At 34.6% G+C, this 20,441-nt stretch overlaps 1 protein-coding gene and 1 pseudogene across 1 annotated transcript; both read right to left on the reverse strand.

The window, feature by feature from the left end:
* Positions 1-5,330: 5,330 nt before the first annotated feature.
* LOC103322636 (transcription factor bHLH62) lies at positions 5,331-8,417 on the reverse strand. The gene is made up of 8 exons (XM_089045330.1): positions 7,146-8,417; positions 6,814-7,050; positions 6,654-6,719; positions 6,490-6,558; positions 6,327-6,398; positions 5,994-6,221; positions 5,826-5,904; positions 5,331-5,728 (listed from the first exon to the last, which is right to left on the reverse strand). Exons 1-8 carry the CDS (start codon positions 8,007-8,009, stop codon positions 5,691-5,693), a joined length of 1,653 nt encoding a protein of 550 aa, XP_088901456.1. The 5' UTR covers positions 8,010-8,417; the 3' UTR covers positions 5,331-5,690.
* An 8,196-nt stretch (positions 8,418-16,613) lies between these two features.
* LOC148920353 (uncharacterized) lies at positions 16,614-19,384 on the reverse strand (annotated as a pseudogene).
* Between the last annotated feature and the right edge of the window lie 1,057 nt (positions 19,385-20,441).

Raw genomic sequence — 20,441 nt, forward strand, 5'->3', positions numbered from 1 at the left:
CAAGAATAAATGCGCGGAACCACTTGAACTACAAACGCGTTTACTTTCAATTTTGATATTGGTATGTAGGTTTTTTTTTTTCAACGACAATTTGGTTGAGTGGCAGTCGGTCTTTACTTTTACAAAATGGAGGTTTATATTTTAGTCAAATAATTTGTACTCAGAGTAAGATTATTAAATATTTAAAGTCATGAAGAAAAAAACATGCACACATGGACAATTTCCAACCGTTTTATACAGGGAAGCAAAATTGTCTGGAAATGAAAAATTCAGCAGTGGCCCACAGGAGGTAAGACAAAGTGTGGGTTTGGTCTAAAATCAAAGTCTAATCCAGCATACTTTCTTGGCTTAGCTGGATGTAACTTAATTTGGGCAGGCCCTTCAATTACTCTTCAATTTTGTAATAAAATGGAAAATGAATGGCAATAACAGACTATAATCCCAGTCAATTCCTTTCCTTGTAAGCAACAATATCTGTCCTAAATCTAATTATAAACCCAACCAACAGTCATCACCTTCAATGTTGAGTCACCCAAGCCTGATAAAGCTGTGGTGCAATTGGCATGCATGTAAAGTATACATTTGCGCCAAAGAAAGGCTTGATGATAACCTTGAATGGTCATGGTTGGTGATGTAAAATGATAGTTTCCTACTGGTTACTGCCACTGTTATCCCCTCCCCAACCCCACATCAAAGGTCATGTATACCAACCAAAGTTAAAGCTAAATGCTTCTTGAGGTGACATAAAGGGAGTTCATGATTTTAAGGAAAGAAAAAAATAATACCAACCTAGAGATAGAGACATAAAGGTAGCGATTTTTCGTGTTGTAATGAAATTTTCGGGTGAAATTGTAACACCGTCAAATTGTGTTACTAATTTTCGTACTACAAATATAATACGGGTGAACGACAATTTTATATTAGGTGTGATGTTAATAAATGAGAAAATTTATCTCTTGAGCAAAATATGCTAACAGCAACACGTGGCGTAAGAAAAACTTACGAGTCCGTCACTCGCCAGTAAAACCGCTGCAGGAGGAAGAAAAATAGGACAGGCTGGTTGATTTGACTCCATGAGAGTGTGTGTAGACAAACATATTGCATCAGTCTTTCCTAATCCCACTCCCTACCAGAGAGGATTGAGGACCACATTTCTCACTATCTCTGCAGTCAGTTACGGCTTCCCAATTGATATTTTGGGAACCAATTTGGACCGCTGGAGAATTAATTTTGTTCTCATCAATCATCACCACTTATATCTTATCAACTCTCCAAATCATAAATTAATCAAACCTAAACTCATCTTTAATTAAAAATAAATAAATAAATAAATAAATAATTTGGACACGAAAAAAAAGACACGAGTGTTGATGGGGATTAAATTTGGTCACTAGGAAGGAATGGCAATGAGCTGAGATGTGGGGGTGGGCTTGTCATTCTCATGTCCCTTTCTCCAAACGAGGCCAACCAGGGAGGTAAGTCATATATGATTTTTCTTTTTTATAATCATACGTGGCAATGCCTTCGTAAATATATAATACAGTACCTTTATACCCAAAGTAACTTTAATATAGTACCAAATTAATTAAACTTTACTTTCTACCCACCCGCTTTTTCTGTTTCACATTTACATGCATTGCATGCGGCATGCTTTTATAAAGCGAAATGAGTTCAACGATACATAATTAGGAAAATAACCAAAGCGTTTTCCCCATTCGAAGGCCTAGGAAGGAACCAGAGGCGGCTCATGGGGTGTGCAAGGTGTGCGACCGCACAGGGCCTCTAAAATTTAGGAGCCTCTAAATTTTTCCAATTCAACTCATTAAATTAACTAAAACATGAAAATAAAAATGAAATATTAAATATCACCCCACAACACCACATACAAGGCACCAAAACCAAAATTGAATTGAATATTAATTATCAACAAATTCTACGACTTAGAGAGTAGAGGCCCTAATTTAATTCATTTTCATCTTCCCAACTCTCACGCTGCAACTCTTCTTTTTATTTATTTATTATGGTTTGAAACCTATGTTTACCTCTTCCCAACTCTCAAGCTGCAATACCATTCTAATATTCTTTTCTTTTTCAGTAAGTCTTTCTCACTCTCCTCCATCAAAATAAAGCCATTTCTCTTCAGTACAAGTGTACCACTCTCTTCCATCAAATTTTGGATTGTAAAAACCCATGCTTTAGCTCTTTCCCCAAAATCACAGTTCTTTTCTCTCTCCCTTATTCACATGAGAATTCACCAAGCATTGAAATTGGAAAATCAATTTGTCAGCTCTGTGATTTGGAAAGGTGACTAAAGAAATTTTTATGGGAAACTCTTTCCGAATGTGTTTTTCCCGTGTCAGAAATTTTTGTTTCTATACGGATTTTTTTTTCCTACTTGTATATATAGGGCCTCGACATCCATATTTGCACAGGGCCTCCAAAATCAATGGACCGGCTCTGGAAGGAACTAGGCAATTCTACGCTTAGGGCGACAACTTTTAACACAACTTAAAATTTAAAAGAAATAATTAGGTTAATGTTAATCAAACTTGACATGAGTAGCACCATCGATACCATGTCAAATTTCATAGAGACGGGTTAGCGGCTCACTACTAGTTAGCAATACCGATATTGTCCCCAATTTAACCACATACAAAGCCTAGTAAGTATGATGTTTTATCACAAAAAACTTCGGTGTTATTAGAAGTGGAATCACTTATCATAAATTATAATTTATTTAGTTAAGTTTTCGACGTGGGACTTTCTATTCTTTCAACAGTAAGAAACCATACAAATAAAAAATAGCTAAAGTTAGTGTGAAGTTATTTAATATAATTGATCAGATAATGTTGATCATAGTTAATCAGGGCTTGACACGTCTTTGGCAACAACAAAAAAAACAAAACAGAACTAAGGCTTGACACGAACCGAAAACAACACAATCCAGACACTTACACCACGGGCTTGCCACCCCTGTCTATGCATACAAAACAAATATTATTAAATAGATGTCTATGAACAGTTGAGAGAGAAGAGAAATTGAAAATGCAATCCTAATCACCGACTGTTTTAATTCATTTTCTTAATATAATTTAAGATATTGTAGATTGCAATATTAAAGGAGTGTGATTTGTTAAAATGTGGACGTAACCCCAACTCTTACCTGGACAGCATGTAGGCGAATTGTGTCTCATCACTCATGTTAGTTTGTCTACTAATGACCAAGACTGGCTAATTGAACAATTAGTTTAGATGTCATTGTCAATGTGTCAATGTTACAATGAAAATCCAGCCAGGAACTTTGAAAATATTATGGCAAAAGGTATGGAGGAAGTGCTAAGAATTTTTCTATTTTGGTCGAAAAGGAGGTGCTTAGATTAGATCCAAACCAAACCTTATGTATGCAATCCTCTACCGTAACAATCATAGCCTACTACTCATTAGGGGTCAACAATAAACAATTTGAAACATTCAAAGCGATGAAATGAAGTAAATTCGAGCAGTTTGTTTCAGATTCTCCAATAACGTAGACTTTGTGTTACTAAACCAAATGGTCATTGAAAATTTGATAACATTTTTAATTTGTTTCAAATTTACATTTTTGTTAATTGGTTGCCGAAAATGATCAAGAGGTGAACAATCATTCATCATAATAACTCGGTTCTATATGTCTGTCACGTTAGATCTTATATCTTGTTACAATGTTGTGAAGAAAAGTATAAATTTGGTCACATAAAAATGTTAAGATGAAGAGTTTTATTTGTTGAGCTTTACTCAAAAGCCTTTGTCACTTACATATGGATGTATTATAAAGTGATGCTTATTACACATGAAAATTATAGTTTACGTATACTTCAAGTTAAATGAAAAACCCAACTTGCAAACTTTTAATATTATTTAGACTTACCAAGTTATGGTGTTAGTGTGTTATTTGTTTACCCCAAAAGAAAAATACTACAATTGATAAAAATAAAATAGAAAATGAGAAACAAAACACTACCAAAGGTAAACCATATTAATTATTAATTGATTAAAATTTGAGAAAAAGTTAAAGTAACTCTGTTATTATAATTTAAGTGAAATGTCACCTTAAATTTGAAAATGAAAAGACTAAAATACCTTAAATATGGATGAAAAATTGGATGGTGTTAAAATCTCAAATGACATAAATTCTGAAAAATTAAGGTGACATTTCTGTTAAAATTTTATTTTAAAATGACAAATTGAAATTGAGGTATACGTTCAAGTGACATTCCGACCATTATTCCCATTATTATTGTTTGCTCAGTTTACTTATTAGGGATATATTGGCTAGATTTACTAGAAAAAGGTGTATTGCGGATTTCTTTTTTGATGTGTTTGGAGATTGGATTTTCCAGACAGGCTTTGATGGAAAGTTCTTTTTATCTTCAAGGGTATCAATCGACGTCTGAAGTCCTCTTCTTTATTCTTCCACTTATCCATTTTGATTTTCTTTTCATAATTTTCTAAAGGAGTTGGGATTGTAAAAGTGCTTTGATTCCTCAGCCAAGTCAGAAGTTCACTGCTGCCAACCTGGGCCACTCATGCTCTTTTCTTTTGGATGCTAATTTCAAAACAAAATACAATCAGCACTAAGCAAATAAAAACATTAACATTCATTAATAATTAAATAAGTAAAAGTTGTTGTTTTCGTTGATTTTCCGTGCAGTAAATTCCAAGGTTCACAAGGGCTTGATTTTCTTGACACGTATATGAATCTTAACACGATACGAACTCAAGATAACACGACTCATTACTAGTTTTAATCACTGGTATATAAGACAAGATCATTTTCTACTGGACTACATTCTTTTCTATTTTTGAAGTACAAAGTTAGAAATTTTAAGACACAAATAATTAATTCTTAATCATGAGTTGGACTTAAGACACCACCATTTGTCCCTACTTAACAGCTGGTTCCCAGTAAGAATCTGTTAAGCCACAAGTTACGCGATTTAACATAAGATTATATATCATTCAGATGATTGAGGGTCCACCATAAAATCCTTTCCAGCACACATTTGAAAGCAACTGAGAGATGTCTTTCTCATTAAACTATTCATGTTTGGTTGCTGAGAAGATGGCTAGGGGCAAAAGCAAGACAGTGATTAGGCATTGCATGATACTATTGGTGGTTGAAATGGTGGTTATAAGGCCAGCCTTTTTTTTTTTTTCACTTTTATATTTCTATTTATTTTCCCAGCAACAAATCTGAGAGGCAGAAGATTTTCAACAAAAGATTACAACAATAAAGACTCATGGAATTTTTTAAAAAAAAAGTTGGAAAAAAAAAGATGAACAATGGAACATTATAAAGAGTCTCACTGAATCTCAGTAATAACATTATCAAATGGTAAGTAGATACAAGGTTGGATCAAAACTGAAGTTTACATGAACAACTCTCTTTCTTTCAAGTTTTTATTCCCCCAACACTCATCTTAATTACCATGCTACATATATATCTTAAATGTGGTCTTATAGAATTGCTGCAATTAGTTCTAGGATATACATTAATGTGGAATTCTTGAAAGAATTCTCCAAAGAATGAGTTGCTGAATCAATGTGCCGATTCGAGAGACTAAAACTGGAAAAGAGAAGCTGTTATTTTCCTCCAGGCTAAAGATCCACTCAAACTGGAATTTCTCTGTATATACAGTTAATTCTGCTGATTATAGCTCAACTTTCATCTGGGCTGAAGCCATTGAACCTGCACATGACAGAAAATGGATTAGACACCGAAACCAACAAGCTAGCGAGATTGAGAATTGCTACTGGTTATTAGTTTATAAAATTTTACTACTTACCATGAAGGCTCTCCTGCTGAATCTGGCCAAATCCCATCTGAACCACACTTTGAAGGTCATCCTCAAAGAATTGTGGAGCCTGGAAAGTAAATTTACAGTAAGCCTTGAGCATATAAGCAAGCAAGACTATTTCAAGTGAAATTATTGAGCCAAGTTTTGTTTAATTACTTGAGGTGCTGCTCCACCAAATCTATCAAATGTAGGTAACTGCATGCCTTGACTTTGACGCATTGCAGCATTTAGAGGGCTCTCTGGAAATTGTGTCTCTGTCCCACTAGAGATGCTGCTGCTATGCAAAGGTGGCAGTTGCTGCGGCTGGTACCCGAAAGGGAATGAAGGTATTGCAGAATCTAATTGGTAAAGGGCATTTTGTAAAGACCCACGAGATTGAAGAATCTGAATTATGCATTGGAATGGACAAAGCTAAAGTTAGTTTTATGGAAAATGCATAAGGATTAAAGAATGAATCAGTTGATAAAGTAGTTGAAAATTCTGACTTACCTCCTTTGACAGAAGAGCCTCCATGTTCAAATCCATTCTGGGATTTACAGTTGACAATTTCATTGAAAGAAACTGAGCCAACAAAAATTCAACCAATACAGCAATTCAGCAAGAAAGCTAGGTGTTTCAATCACAATATGAATGGTTGACTATGTGAATTTACCTCAACTTGGCGCTGCAATGACTGCACATAATTTATAATTTCATCTAGCATCACTGCTTTTCCAGTTACCTGAAAATATTGAATAAAATCCAATTTAGTTCTATTTCTCATTGTTTTTCTGTCAATTTCAGAACAAGCAACTCAAATTTACATCTTTAAGGTACCTTGTTGCAACCAGGAACAAGATCTTGAAGAAATTTCATCCTTTCGCTAATTTTCTCTCTTCGAACCTGACCATAAAATAAAGATAAACATGATATAGCAATCAAATCTAAAAGCAAGGCCAAAAAAGAAACAAACCACACAACACTGCACTGAACATACTCTTTCTGCAAGACTATGGCTATCAGTAGCTTGACCCCTTCTGGCTCTGACATGGATATAGTCCTTTGGAGCCTCAGGAGGCTCTGAATTATCCTTTGTTTGCTTCTGAGCCCCATCCCCTGTAGCTTTGGAACCTCCACTGGGCTCTGTCTTTGCCTTTGCAGCTGCCTTTTCATTCCCAGAAGCTTCATCTGTTTTGCTTCTCTTGGAATTTGGTTCCTCTTTTTCTGCCACAACCTGTAGTAGAATCACTCATTGGTTTTAGTTCTCAACAGAAATTGAAAACAAATAATTGGATTTAAATTGGACAATTGTTGACAGAAATAAACTACCTTGCCATCTTTAACAGAGGGAGATGAAGAGGTTTCTTTGGCTTTTCCTCTTGCAACAGGTTTCCTTTTCCTCGAATTGGTCACATTTTCTGCTTTCACACTCGTATCCCCACCTGGGATCTGCTCAGAAACTGATGATCCTTCCCTTGAATCACCCAATTCAGCATTTTCTGGGGTGGAGGACCTCGAAAACCTGCCGAATTTCTTGTCAGGAGCTGAATTCCCACCCTGGGGAGAGCTTTTGTTGCTTTCTTGAACACCCAATTGAGATCCAGCAGCAACTTTAAGTGATTGGTTGCTGGAAGCTCTGGAAAGCTTGCCAGAATCAATTTTTGGCATTGATCTATAAGCCAATTCAGTTTCATTCAAGTTGACCTGCCCATTGAGGCCACCAAAATTGCCACCACCAAAGCAGGAAAACCTTGCAGCCCTCTCAACAAATCCAGGGTCAGCTTGAAAAGGTGCCAAACTTGGATGTGAAGGTAAATGATTTCCAGGAATTGGCAAATTGCCTCTCATCTGTGGATCAATCATTGACAGGTTCAGCTTAGGTGAAGAGTTCAATGGGGTGCTATAACATGAAGTGTTAGTGCTGTTATTGCCACAAATGTAAGAGTGTGAAGATATTTCTCCTGAATTGCAAATGCTTCCTAATCTTCCAATTAGTTCTCTAATCATTTCTCCATCGCCGCCGCCTTTTCCGGCAGCGATGGCGGCGTTGGAAGCCGCCGGAGAAGAAACAATGGAGCTCAAGGCAGACTCAAAGGGATCGCTCTGATCCATTGAATTGTCCCAATTGGCATTAAAAAGAGAATTGGGGAGCTGCTGTGAGCCACAATTGAGCTCATTGGACTGCATTGCCATGCCAAAACCTGAAGGGTTCCAAGAGGGTGTGGCTGTTCTGTCCTTCCCATGACTTTTAAGGAGGAATATGGAGTTCAATCCAAGAAAAGGTGAAGATCCAGAAGAAAGTAAGGAATAAGAAAAAAAACCCAGAAATTTTCTTGGGAAAATCTTTTGCTTTGAGTAGATATCAGAAAGCAGAGGTGGGAATTCAGGCTGTTGGTGTCAAAAGGACATGTAATGATGAAGATGATATGGTCCTTGTATGTCACTCAAATGTGGAAGGAAAAGGAAAGAAAAGCTTAAAAAGAAGGTGAGGAGTGAGTGAAGAGAGAGCAAAGAGAGAGAGAGAGAGAGAGAGAGAGAAATGAGGAAAGCAGAGAGGAAGCAAGACACATAAAAGAATGGAAATTTCTGTTGACCTTTCCATAAAGTAATAAAATAATGATATATTTATAAAGCATTATTATTTTTTAAGGTCATAATTAACAATTTTTAAAAAAGACATTACTATTATACAAATTTATAAATAAACCCAATTCTAGACATGTATTTATAAAAATCCAAGCACTATTTAAACATAGAAACACACCCAAAATCAACCCCAAAGTCAACTTTTTGGGTGTGTTTATAAATGGGTTTTGAGTGTGTGTAATGATGGGTTTTGGGTGTGTTTATAAAGTGTTTTGGGTGTTGAATTTTTTTATAATTTCAACCTCCATTTTGGGTGTTTTAGTGAAACTCCCTTATTATTATTCTTTCCAGAGTACATATATAATACTTGTGAGAGGAAATTATGCCAATTTTGATTTTAGAAAAATATGTAAGTTTTGAATCTACCCAAAAAAAAAAAAAAAAATCATTTGATTTATAAAATTGTTTTTTATTGTTAAAAATAAAAGAAGATTCCACATAACAAAATAAAAAATGTACAATAAAAGAACCGACTTTTCTTAGCAAAGTCATGCATGTAGTGGATTAAAGCCAAAATGAAGTTTCTATATAAACTGCGTGATATAAGTGAGTGGGAATACAAGTGGCTGGTCATCTCCTCTACTTTTTAAAACTTTTTTATTTATTTATATTTTTTACAAACCATATAATATTAACAAGGTTTTTTTTTACAATGGACCAAAATACCGACAACAAATCTACATTTCTAGGCTAGTCACAAGTAGATATCAAATTCATCATAAATATGTATCGTTTTCGGCATTTATGTGAGTCGAAAATGAAACCTCCTTCAACTAAGTAAAGACAAATATCATTAGAGCACATGCTATTTGGCAAACAATTTTAATAAATAATTATCTTTATAATATGCAAGATAAACAAAATTTAAGCATAATATTTATCTTTATAATATAAAATAGATATTTACTAAAAAAAATGTCTCAGTCTGTCACTGTTTGTTGTTGCTAATCATCGATGATTAATGCGCATTAGAGAGAGAGAGAGAGAGACAGAGAGAGAGATTAGCCTGACTTGTTTAACCTTTCCAACAAGATTCATAGTTAAAAGACTAAAGTCATGTAATGTCACTATTTCACTTTTTTTTTTACCTTGAGTTGCTAATGAGAGCTGGGACCTCTCTGGGTTTGTGCATGTAGACTCGTAGTGGGTGATATGTGCTGACAGATCAAGAAAAATAATAATTTTTTATTTTTAACTTTTTTCTTTCCTTGTCTCTACGCTTGTTACTTTTTTATTTTCTGTTCTTTTTCTCTTCGGTGGAATATTTTTCCAACTCTAGCTTGACGATTAGTGTGTGTGGTCCCCACATTAACGAATTTATTCTCCCCACGCTTTATTTTTATTTTTTTTTTTTTTTTATTTTTATGTTTATAACTTTGAGTGAAAATCAAGGTTTCTTTGATGGAGTGGGCCAGACTAGATTCAGCCCACCAACTGCCCATCAGCCCAACAAACCAACTGATATTTTATTTCTTTTTAGTTCGGAGGTTGATGACGGGAGTTGTGGTCGAGTCTAGTAGCATGGACTTATAATTAAGCAAAACATTAATGTAATTGATTATTTTAAATCAAGCATAGCTGGATAAATTTGTAGTGATCTTAACTACTCAACGCCGCGAAATGACTAAAATCGTTTTTTGACAATCAAAAGTGATTCTTTAAGAAGACACTTCCAAATTCTTTAGGAGGCATTTTCAAGTACCTTAGGAAGCATTTTCAAGTGCTTTTCTATGAAGCGCATGAATTTTTAGAAAGAAAAAAAAAACTCCATGTTTTTCTAATAAAAACACTTATGAGCAATAGTGTTTTCTATAAAAGCAGTCTCAAACATGCTGGTCCGGAGGTAATTAAATTCTCTACAATTAAAATTACAAACCTTAACATGATTACAAATTTCTTAATAATCACATAAAGAAAATAACGTTAAGACGCACATAGTAAATCCTTTTGTCCAATACAAATTGTGATTCATCCTCATTGTCGAAAGTAAGTAATCTTACTACCTAATCCTTACCAAAATGTCCACCTAGAAATCGCCTTGAAGCCGTATCTAGTTTTTGACTCACAAAATAAAGCGTGGTAACAGGTTTGCCAAAGAATTTTCCCAAAAACACAATCCTATCTAAAATCATCTAATATATCTGAAAGAACACATATCATTGAGATGAATACTAGTTTCGCACATAGCTAATGCATCCTTCTAGTTCATACAAAATTATGTGAATTTTCGCACGTTTTCAACGAATAGGAATTTTTAGATTTAGATCCCGGAATATATATTAGAAAACAGTCTGATGCCTTTTAAAATGTAGTTCTGTAGAAAAAAAAGAAAAAAAAAAGAAGAAGAAGAAGAAGAAGAAGAAGAAAGAAGGTAGTTCATGTAGAAAAGTCAAACACAGACAGTTATATAAATTAAATATAAAAAAAAACTATATAGCGTTTTCATATCTACCAAATGCAAATGAAGATCGGTTTTGTGACGTCTAGTTTATATTTTGTTGAAGAGGATCCTGATTTCAAATCTCATGAATATCGAGTGTTGAAAAAAAAAGCACAATTCATAATGATGATGGCGGAATTTTATATTTTAGGAAAAGAAACATAATTTATATAACTGTCCCGCTGATACATTATTCGAGTACAACAAAATTCATTTTTTGCATATCACAATCATGCATATATATGTCTCACAAAATATATTATCTGATGTGAAGTTAGAATGATCATTTGTTCACATCATGATAATGCATTATCATTATCTAAGAGTTATATTATCCCGACTCAGCTTTTTAGATCCTGATAATATATTTGTCACACTTATACATTACTATAACTTGATTTTCTATTAATTATTATTCATGATCAATCTTGTTTGATAGATCTCAGAGAGACGTTGCTTAATAATTTCCATTTGATTTAAACATATAATCACATGCATTATTAAAGGTGTTATTTCTTAGTCAACCAACTCAAGCACCCCAAATCCAAAACGATACAGTTGTTATATATATAAAAAGAAAAAACAAAGAAAAAAACGATGGAAAAGAAAGAAAAAAAAACCCTTCTTCTGTTCAACTTGTAGTGGTTAAAAAAACATGCATGCAATCGATTTCACTGCCGTCTCTGACCTTTGAGCCACACATCCCTGCCGCCCACCGCTCTCTCTCTGTCTCTCTCTCTCTGTGTTTCTGTGGGTGGGTGTGTGTGTGTGTATACCGTGTTTTGTTTCTAAATTTTCAAACTTGGAAATAAGATGCCTCTGCAGTGTGTCGGCAATATATATAAATTCATGCAAAGCCTTCTGTTTGATCTAACGTGACCTTCAATCATTGATGCACACATTCATATGCATAATGCACCTCCCTCCTTCCTCAAACTGTAGTTTTATGTTCTCAGAGACCAACGTGTCGCCTTCTCATTGGCTCGAGGGCACGATGTTCAAGTTAGACTAGGGTTTGTTTACTTGTGTTCAACAAATAATATAAACTAACGGTTAGCTAGCAGTTGTTCTAGGTCTTGTGAGATTTGTTTATTAGTTACGCTGTTGTTCTTGTAATTCAAAGTCTCACAAGGATACAAGTGAGCCTTCCAATCAAAGCTTTGAAGGAATCAAGATGTTGCAAGGGGGGTTTAATCATTAAGCTTGGCTCTTTCATTATAATATCCCTCGTGAACTTTTTAATTTTTTTATGTTCTCAAGCATTTTGTGTGAGATTTTTTGCATTATTTTTATGACATTTGTGTTGTTGTTTTTGCATTGGATGGTTTGCTTTTCTTGGAAGAGGGGTCTTCTATATTGGTTTTCAAGGAAGTTAGTTGATCCATTTGTCGGCAGAAGATGTTTACAGAATATTAGTTAACTAGCAGCAGTAGGTTCACTTTGGAGTGTCAAATTGGTGTTATTAAGTTCAAAAAAAAAAAAAAAAAGAGTTTTTAGGTTATTTGAGAACCAAGTGCTTAATTGGAATCTCAAGTTCACTTGTAACCAAAAAAAAAAAAAAAGAAAAAAAGAAGAAGAAATTAAGTGATCTCTCAACAATATCATCAACACCCCATACTTCAAAACAAAATCTGTGGACAAATTTACCCCGTTGTTGAAAGGACTTAAGAGCCCCAAATCCCCAAAAGATGAAGTAATAAATTCTTTTTTTAAGAGAAAGATGAAGTAAAATTAAAAACATAAAAACAAAGTGCAAAACCCTTTTTGAAAAAAAAAAAAATAAATGCAGAGATTGGTATTGGCTTCCATCCTATGCCTGCCACGATGAGGGTTGCATCACCCTCTTCATCTCTCTTTTTCAATGTAAGAGGGACATGACATGATAATTGGGTGTCCAAAGATTAGTTTAAGGCGTCCGTTACAGCAATTCCACTTATAGGTTTATCATGGCAAAAAGGAGTTTGGGCTGAAAAAAAAAAACCCCCACACCAAACAAATATATTCTGCCCGAACAAGAGTGGATCCCATCAAAATCGGGCGAGCCCAAAAACAAGACCAGCCCATGCTGCTGTCAAAAGGTGCTGATGTCATCCTAACGTCAGCAAAGAAGATATTTTTCTTTTACCATTGGCTCATGCCCCACATGTAAGGCTTGCGCGCGTCTCCCAATTCGAAAAGCGTCCAACGGTCGACTGCGACAATCTCTAAAGGAAATTATGAAATAATATCAAGAAATTTAGAATTTTATTTATTTATGAATACCTAGCAATGTGCTTCACTTTCCACACCAAAACTCCATACAAATTCCTCTATGCATATCATATCTTTATTTTCTACTTTCTTAATCTATTTGTATAAAAATACAAATGGTCTCTTTCATCAAAGCCGGAGCCTCGTGGACAACCATGGAAGATGTTTTGTTGTGTGAGTGTTAGGTCCAAGTTGGTCATTGCCCGGTCACGGGCGATGAGATGAAGCATTCTCATATGTGAAGGAAAATTCATGGAGAATTTTGCACTCGATTGTGTTTGCCTCATACGAAAATAGCATTGGCTAGTAGGTAGAAAATTTTGAATAAAGAGTTAGGGAAATGAAGAGATGCCTTGGCAAAAGCAAGGGATACGGTCGAAGTGGGGAAAATCTTGGCAACAAGGTAAAAAATTTGTAATTGGCGTTTTATTAAATTTAATATCATATTGTTTGATATTTTCTTGCATTTCCAATATTGATATATATTTATATTATAGATTATTCAAGGACAAATGTGGTTTGGTGCTGCTGAAAATAATGCACATTTGTGCTTAAAAATTCAAGAAGAATCTAGAGAATTCAAGAGGAAGACTTCACCGACTATGCAAAGTCGGCAAGCACAATGTTGCATGACATAATTATTGTAAAAGACTAGAAATATCCTAGCAACTATCGTAAATAGCTAGAAAAGTCTAGATAAATAAAATATGTGGCTAGGAGAGATTGTCCAAGTCGGTGGGACTTGGGCAATAGCGGCAACACCTAGCTTAAATAGGCATGCATGTATTGAACTAATGTGGAGCAAAGAAGCTTCCCAAACTAAGAGAAAAAGAAGGCCAATAAGCCTATAAGCAAGGAAGGAGGCCAATAAACCTAAACACTAAATATTTATAGCCGAAGAAGGCCAATAAGCCTAGTTGTCTATCACACTTTGTTTTGGAGCCAATAAGCTCACCAATAGCCATGTAAAGGCCAAATAGCCTCGAGTTCTATGTACACAAGACCTATGTACTATTCTCCTCAAATGTAATAAAATCACTTTGTTTCAACTATTGTTCCTACTTTTCTATACCTCTTCACCACATAAACCAACAACGGTATGGCAAACACTCACACACCTCCTAAAAATATAACATGTGCTATTGGCCAAAGTAAAAAAATCTTTCAACAATCACAAATGTTGGAAGCTTGAGAGGAATTTTATGAGATTCAAAATTATCCCCACGGGTTTGAGTGTTGTGTTGAACGAGACGCTGCTCCACGATTCACGGGCATCGAATCGCCATTGAACTCCTCGTGTCAATGTGGACTCACCGATCTAAAGGAAGCCGAGACCTATTGGGAGAAAGGTGGCAAAGGTCAAAAGAAGGAGCACTTCGAACAATGAATGTGCAAAATTCTTGGAACAAATTGCTCTTCAAGTCACAATGAGAATAGAGAGAGACATGAAAATAGATGAGGTTGACAAGGCAAGAGAAATGGAGTATGCACACAAAAAAGACATGGACAAGAAAGATAAGAAAACCATGGTCATGATTACGAACCATATTTCCCATGAAACAAATGCATTTTGGAAGCAAGAATGAAAGGATGTTATGAGAAGAAGGCTGTTCTGTGAAGATGGATAGCAACATGGATTGGTTAAATGACAAAAACCATTAGGTTGTATTGATAGGGTTGCCCTTTCTTAATTAGTTGTTATAATTGTATTTTATTCAATAATATAGCCATTTGTTTAAAACATTACATATATCAAAACAAAGCATAATTAAAAAAAAAAAAGCATAATAAAGGAAGATACAAGTATCCTTGCAATTTATTCAAAGCATTAAACTTGATTTCATTGACCATGATTGTCTTCCAGCCCTCATAAGTGATGGATCAAGTCAACTTGATATTTTTTGTGAACATAAGAAGATTGCATTTCCATATAATGGTCAATCATACAGTTGTTGTAACGACCGTCCCTAATCAACATTTCTGTCATGCCTGAATCCACAAATTTGTATAATCTTGGATTAAGACATAATTCACACCTTAATTATAGAATTTAATAAAAACTAGAACTAAAATGTGAAGAATATTAAAATAAATAAATAAATATTTCACATAGAATTTTTTAACAGAAACAACAACATTTGAAATATTAACATCTTTACATTATTTTACAAGTTAGAACCACTCAAGAGTTCATTAAAAGAGTAGCTCATTATTCACCCACAAACTATGTACATAACACACTCTATGGACATGTTAGGTTTATCTCAAATCCTAGATTTCAGGTTCAGTACCTGCAAAATCTGTAAAGGAGTGAGTGAAACTTTAGCTTAGTTGGGACATAAACCTTTTCATGGTAAATTGATATAACTAAATTAAGTGACATGCAACCACTCAATCAAATATCATAACAATTATAAAAATGCATGAATACTCTTCATTTACTCTTGCTTAATTTATATAACTGGACAAGTAGACATGCACGTCTTATACCATGCTTATACCACTTAGTTCTGAATGCCCATTTATATGAACTAATCCCGATCTCAATCATCCTATAAATCCCCTTTTGTTAGTCATCTTATCTAACTCCTTGTCTCCAGTCCTGCATCATCCAATAAAAATCATGTGTACTTTGGGATCCTTGAGATATGGTACCTGCCAAGAGTTACACTCAACTACATAAAAAATCATTTCCATTGCCCTCTTTCCATCATATTTTCCCAACCCAATAACTCCAATTAATTTCCATGACATGATATAGTTATTCTTTTCACATATTTCATAAAGGGTCAGGATCGAGGAACACATAAAAAGCTACAAATTTGTACTACCTTTAGATTAAAGCAGTTTTAATGGCTAAGATTGCATTTGAAAAAAAAGTCAATACCCTAAACTACATGATTAATTTGCCTTACAAAAAACCATTCTCTCTCCTCTCTCCTCACAAATTACAACAAAAAACTTTTGGTTTTATTTAATATTTCTCAAAAGAAATTGTTTAAAAAAAAAAAAAACACTTGTCAGTATTTTTGTTTGAGCTGGAAGAGTATGATGTGAAGTGAATAACCATGGATCTCTTTCTTCAAAGGATGGCCTAAGCTGGATTAAGTATTGACCTAAATTTGGTGTTGCGTCAAACTATGAAGCTGAATTGTAAAAATAGTGAAGACCTATGTTTGGTGTTGTGTCGGATAATTTTTAAATAATTAAATGTAAGTTTTTTTGTTATTAGAATTACCAAATTGACATATACATTTCTTTTCCTCCAAACCAAATTGACATGTACATTTCATATATGCAAAAGTTAGAAATTCTTCATAGATGCCAAAATCATCTACATTACTCAGAAAGTAGAGGTTCAGTTCACTATACACAATTCTACTATTAATACATACAAATAAACATCCACAATTTCAAAATGAAATTAATAAGCCCCACAACCATGAACCATCTGGCTTTAATGCTAGCAATATGTTATACAATTTGTGGTGTTTCCAAAATGAAGCCAATCTTATCAATGCATCATTTATGGTGTTTCCAAAAAAATAGAGGTATCAAATTTAGCTAGGCCATGTCCTCAAGCATTGTCACTAAGCAACTGCTCGACAAACACTTTCTTGATATCATCATCCAAAGACATGAATATAGATATATTTTGTGGCTTCTCCAAAATGAGTTTTAGTGCTGCAATTTGACCTAAATGGGAAAATCCCATTTTCTTGAGTTCTCTTCATTACCTTTTGTCATAGCCTCAGTCACCATTTGCATCCTTTTCCAAGGTGCTTCAAACAATTTCTCCAATATAGTCACAATCTTCTCATCATCACTTGAGCTTGCAGCTTTTTTCCTCTTATTTTGATTATTTATGGATTGGCTTCCTTCTTTATTTAAAGACATAGGAGATGCATATTCCTGGACAGAATTATCATTAGCATTAACTTCATTATTGCTTTGCTCTTCCATCATGTCAACGGGGACTTCAGCTTTTTGTCCGTTAGCAGGATCCTTTCCAAAGATATTAGAAAGTCTATCAAACAAAGGAAATGGTTTGCTCCTCTATTCAGCTGCTTCCTTGTGGTGCTATGATAAAATAAGACAACACTTGACATATTTTCAATATGTAAAAAAAAAGGTAACAAAATGTTTAAAATCCACTCATCAAACCCACTTGACATCTTTATGTAAAGAAAAATAGCAAAAATAAGTAATTATGTACTTGCACATAACTCTCCCATGCATCGTTATTGTCAACCTTAACACACTTTTATATATCATTCTAAGCAAATCCACTTGTGTTTATCATGTCATAGACTATACTATATTGCTTTTTCCACTTCTTCAATTTTGATTCAATATGAGGACATGCCTTTAGCCCCGAATCAGGACATTTCATATTCAAAGCCTCCTCCATTTGGACCACAGTACCAGATTTGAAACTACTGGTCTCAAAGTGTTGGCCTGTAGCCACAAACTCATCTAGCACGGTCAAAAATGCATCTTCCTCAAACTTGGACTATGATCGCCTAGTTCCTTTATCTCCTTGTTCAAAGTTTTGACTGTTACCTTCACTTTCCATCCCTAAGAATAATCAACACAAATAAAATAATACCACAATCAATAATTGGAATCTGCAAAGAAAGCATAACTTTGTTTCAAAGCATGACTCTTCTCTAGTACATCACATAACCTTAAAAACAAAAGGAAAAATAAAATTCGCAAACAAATTGACTACAATGCCACAATCAGTACGTTGTTAAGGCTAAATTATCATGCCTCAAATACAAATTACAATCACATAAAAAATTAAACACCTTAAGAACTCAAACATAAATAACAAGAGTTGGCTAGTTATTTGCATTTCCTTACCACTCATTATACATTTGGAAGGCCAAGTCATTCCTCCAAGTAGTCCATTCATCTGATGCTCCAACAGTGCCAACCATATCACCTTCTATCACATTTTCCGTCTCTTCAATTTCATTTATTTCATGCTTTAGTGGATCCCTAGACATCTCTCTCCTAATGAGATTATGTAAAAGACAATAAGCCATAATTATTCGACATTGTGTCTTTATTGGATAAAAAGATGGACTCCTTCGTATGCCCCACCTAGTTTTTAGCAACCCAAAACAACGTTCTATTATGTTTCTTGTCTTAGCATGCTTTGTATTAAAATATTCTTGATGATTTACAAGTGTATTTTCTTCTCTCCATTTTGATAGATGATACCTTGTTCCTCTATATGGTGCAAGAAATCCCTCACCATTTGTGTACCCACCGTCTGCAAGGTAATAATAACCTAATAACCAATTTTTTATTTAAAAAAAGTCAATTCCTATTATTATGTGGTTATTATATAAACTTACAATTATTTATAAAGTGGACACTAGCTAATGGCCTTACTAGTAGGAACTTTTAATCCATTAGGCCTAGTTATGGCATCTCGAAGGACTCTAGAGTCAGATGCGGATCCCTCCCAAACCGGCAACACAAATATAAATTGCATGTCATGTGAGCAAACGGCCAACACATTTGTTGCAATTTCTCCCTTTCTAGTATGATATCTCAATTTTTCGGTTTTAGCTACTTGCACTTTAATGTATGTTCCATTTAGTGCTCCCAAGCAATTCTATATATAAAAAAAAGGGTGTAAACTTTCATTAATTTTATATGCTGCACAGATCATAGAAAAGAAAGCCAAAATATAATAAACATACTTTAAACCATTGCCATATATGATATGTGCAGTTATCACTTACAGGTTCCGGTACTCTCAATAAGCTACCTTGTAATCTTAAAATACCTTGTAACATGGAATTGAAGTACCTACTAATAGTCTCTCCTGATTGAACAAATCTATTTTTAATAGTAATTCTTAACATGATGAGCAAGCACATGCAAGAACATACATACTTGCTCCTCCATAGTTACCAAACCATCATTTTTTAGCCTTCCATCCGTGTGAAGCAAATTACATAATAAACCAAAGGTCTTTAAATCCATTCTTAGTTCACTCAAACATTCTCTGTAATTACCTAATAAACTGTTCAAATAACGCAATCGATTCTCATGTCTAACAAACGAACAGTTATTGAGGGAACGTCTTTCTAAAAGTCTTCGATTTCTTCTCATATTTTTTTAGCATCATAAGCATAAGAATCATGCAAGCACACATGGTCTCTAAATGGCACATCTCCAACAATAATATCAACAACATTCATCTTTGATCCATATATATTAATAAATAAATAAAAAGAATTATTGCACTTAACCAATCCTACTGAAAGTGAAATAACCCCAAATTGAAAACAAATAGTTCCATATGCAAATAGAAACATAAAAATTCATGCAAAGCTATAATTAATACGATTTGCAAAGTATGGAAAATTCACCCCTAATGGACCAAAAATTATCCACCAATGTATGTGCCTAATACCACATCACACCCTCCCAAAGTGTGCCTATACACAAATATGATATATATAGACTTTCATCATATTCTTCACCTTCAAATGATTGGAGCTCATTTTTCAAATCCCTCATTCTCTCATCAAGTTCTGAAATCACCCAGATTAAAAGGAACATGAACTCTTTACTTTTGAGTGAAATAACAATCATGCAACAAAACAACTCTCATAATACATGCAATGCAAACACCATTAGGTATGGTATATATGGGAGTAAAACCAAGCATGATTGGCAAGAAAAAGAAGCATAAGAAAAAGAGGCGGAGTCGCGGATGAGAGATTGAGGTGGAGTCGCATGTTCAATTTAGCTATTTTTAGCTTCTTTGTGTAAGGAGAACGAGTGAGGATTTTTTATACTATTGGACTCTACAATCCCATTTAAGTTAGTCCCCTTTCTAACCGAACATGAGCTTCAGGTTCAATTTAGCGCAGTCCTATCTAGTGAGCCCTACCAAACATGCACTTACTGTATTGGAAGGCTTTGTTATATCGTTTTTTTCCCTAACACTTACCTGATATGTTTTTAAGAAACTTCTTACCAAACCAATATTTGATGTTGTCAACACAGTGGGGATGATGATATCTTATTGGGCTTCAGCCATAAGCAGTTATGAGGTGCCGTACACGTTCATGTGTTGGGTGACATTACTACTGACATGTGGGGTATATTGTGGAGCCCTAAGTTTTGGTCTTAAGTTTTCAGTATGGTTTCCCTTGTGCTTCCTCTCCACCCTTATAGAGGTTGCGGCTAGCCAGCCACCGACTTTAGAACCAGCTCATTGCCGTGTTTCGGGCCCAACCCTACCAAGCTTCCTCAACAGC

The sequence above is a fragment of the Prunus mume genome, linkage group LG2, assembly GCF_029339155.1.
Source record: "Prunus mume cultivar Tortuosa linkage group LG2, ASM2933915v1, whole genome shotgun sequence".
NCBI classification, from domain to species: domain Eukaryota; kingdom Viridiplantae; phylum Streptophyta; class Magnoliopsida; order Rosales; family Rosaceae; genus Prunus; species Prunus mume.

Bases quoted from the DNA above. Each gene is read 5' to 3' on its own strand.
- LOC103322636 (XM_089045330.1), bottom strand. From the start codon at position 8,009: ATGGCAATGCAGTCCAATGAGCTCAATTGTGGCTCACAGCAGCTCCCC. The intron at 7,051-7,145 runs GTAGTTTATTTC...ATTCTACTACAG, and splicing joins CCTCTGTTAAAGATGGCAAG to GTTGTGGCAGAAAAAGAGGA. The intron at 5,729-5,825 runs GTAAGTAGTAAA...TGTCATGTGCAG, and splicing joins TCAGCAGGAGAGCCTTCATG to GTTCAATGGCTTCAGCCCAG.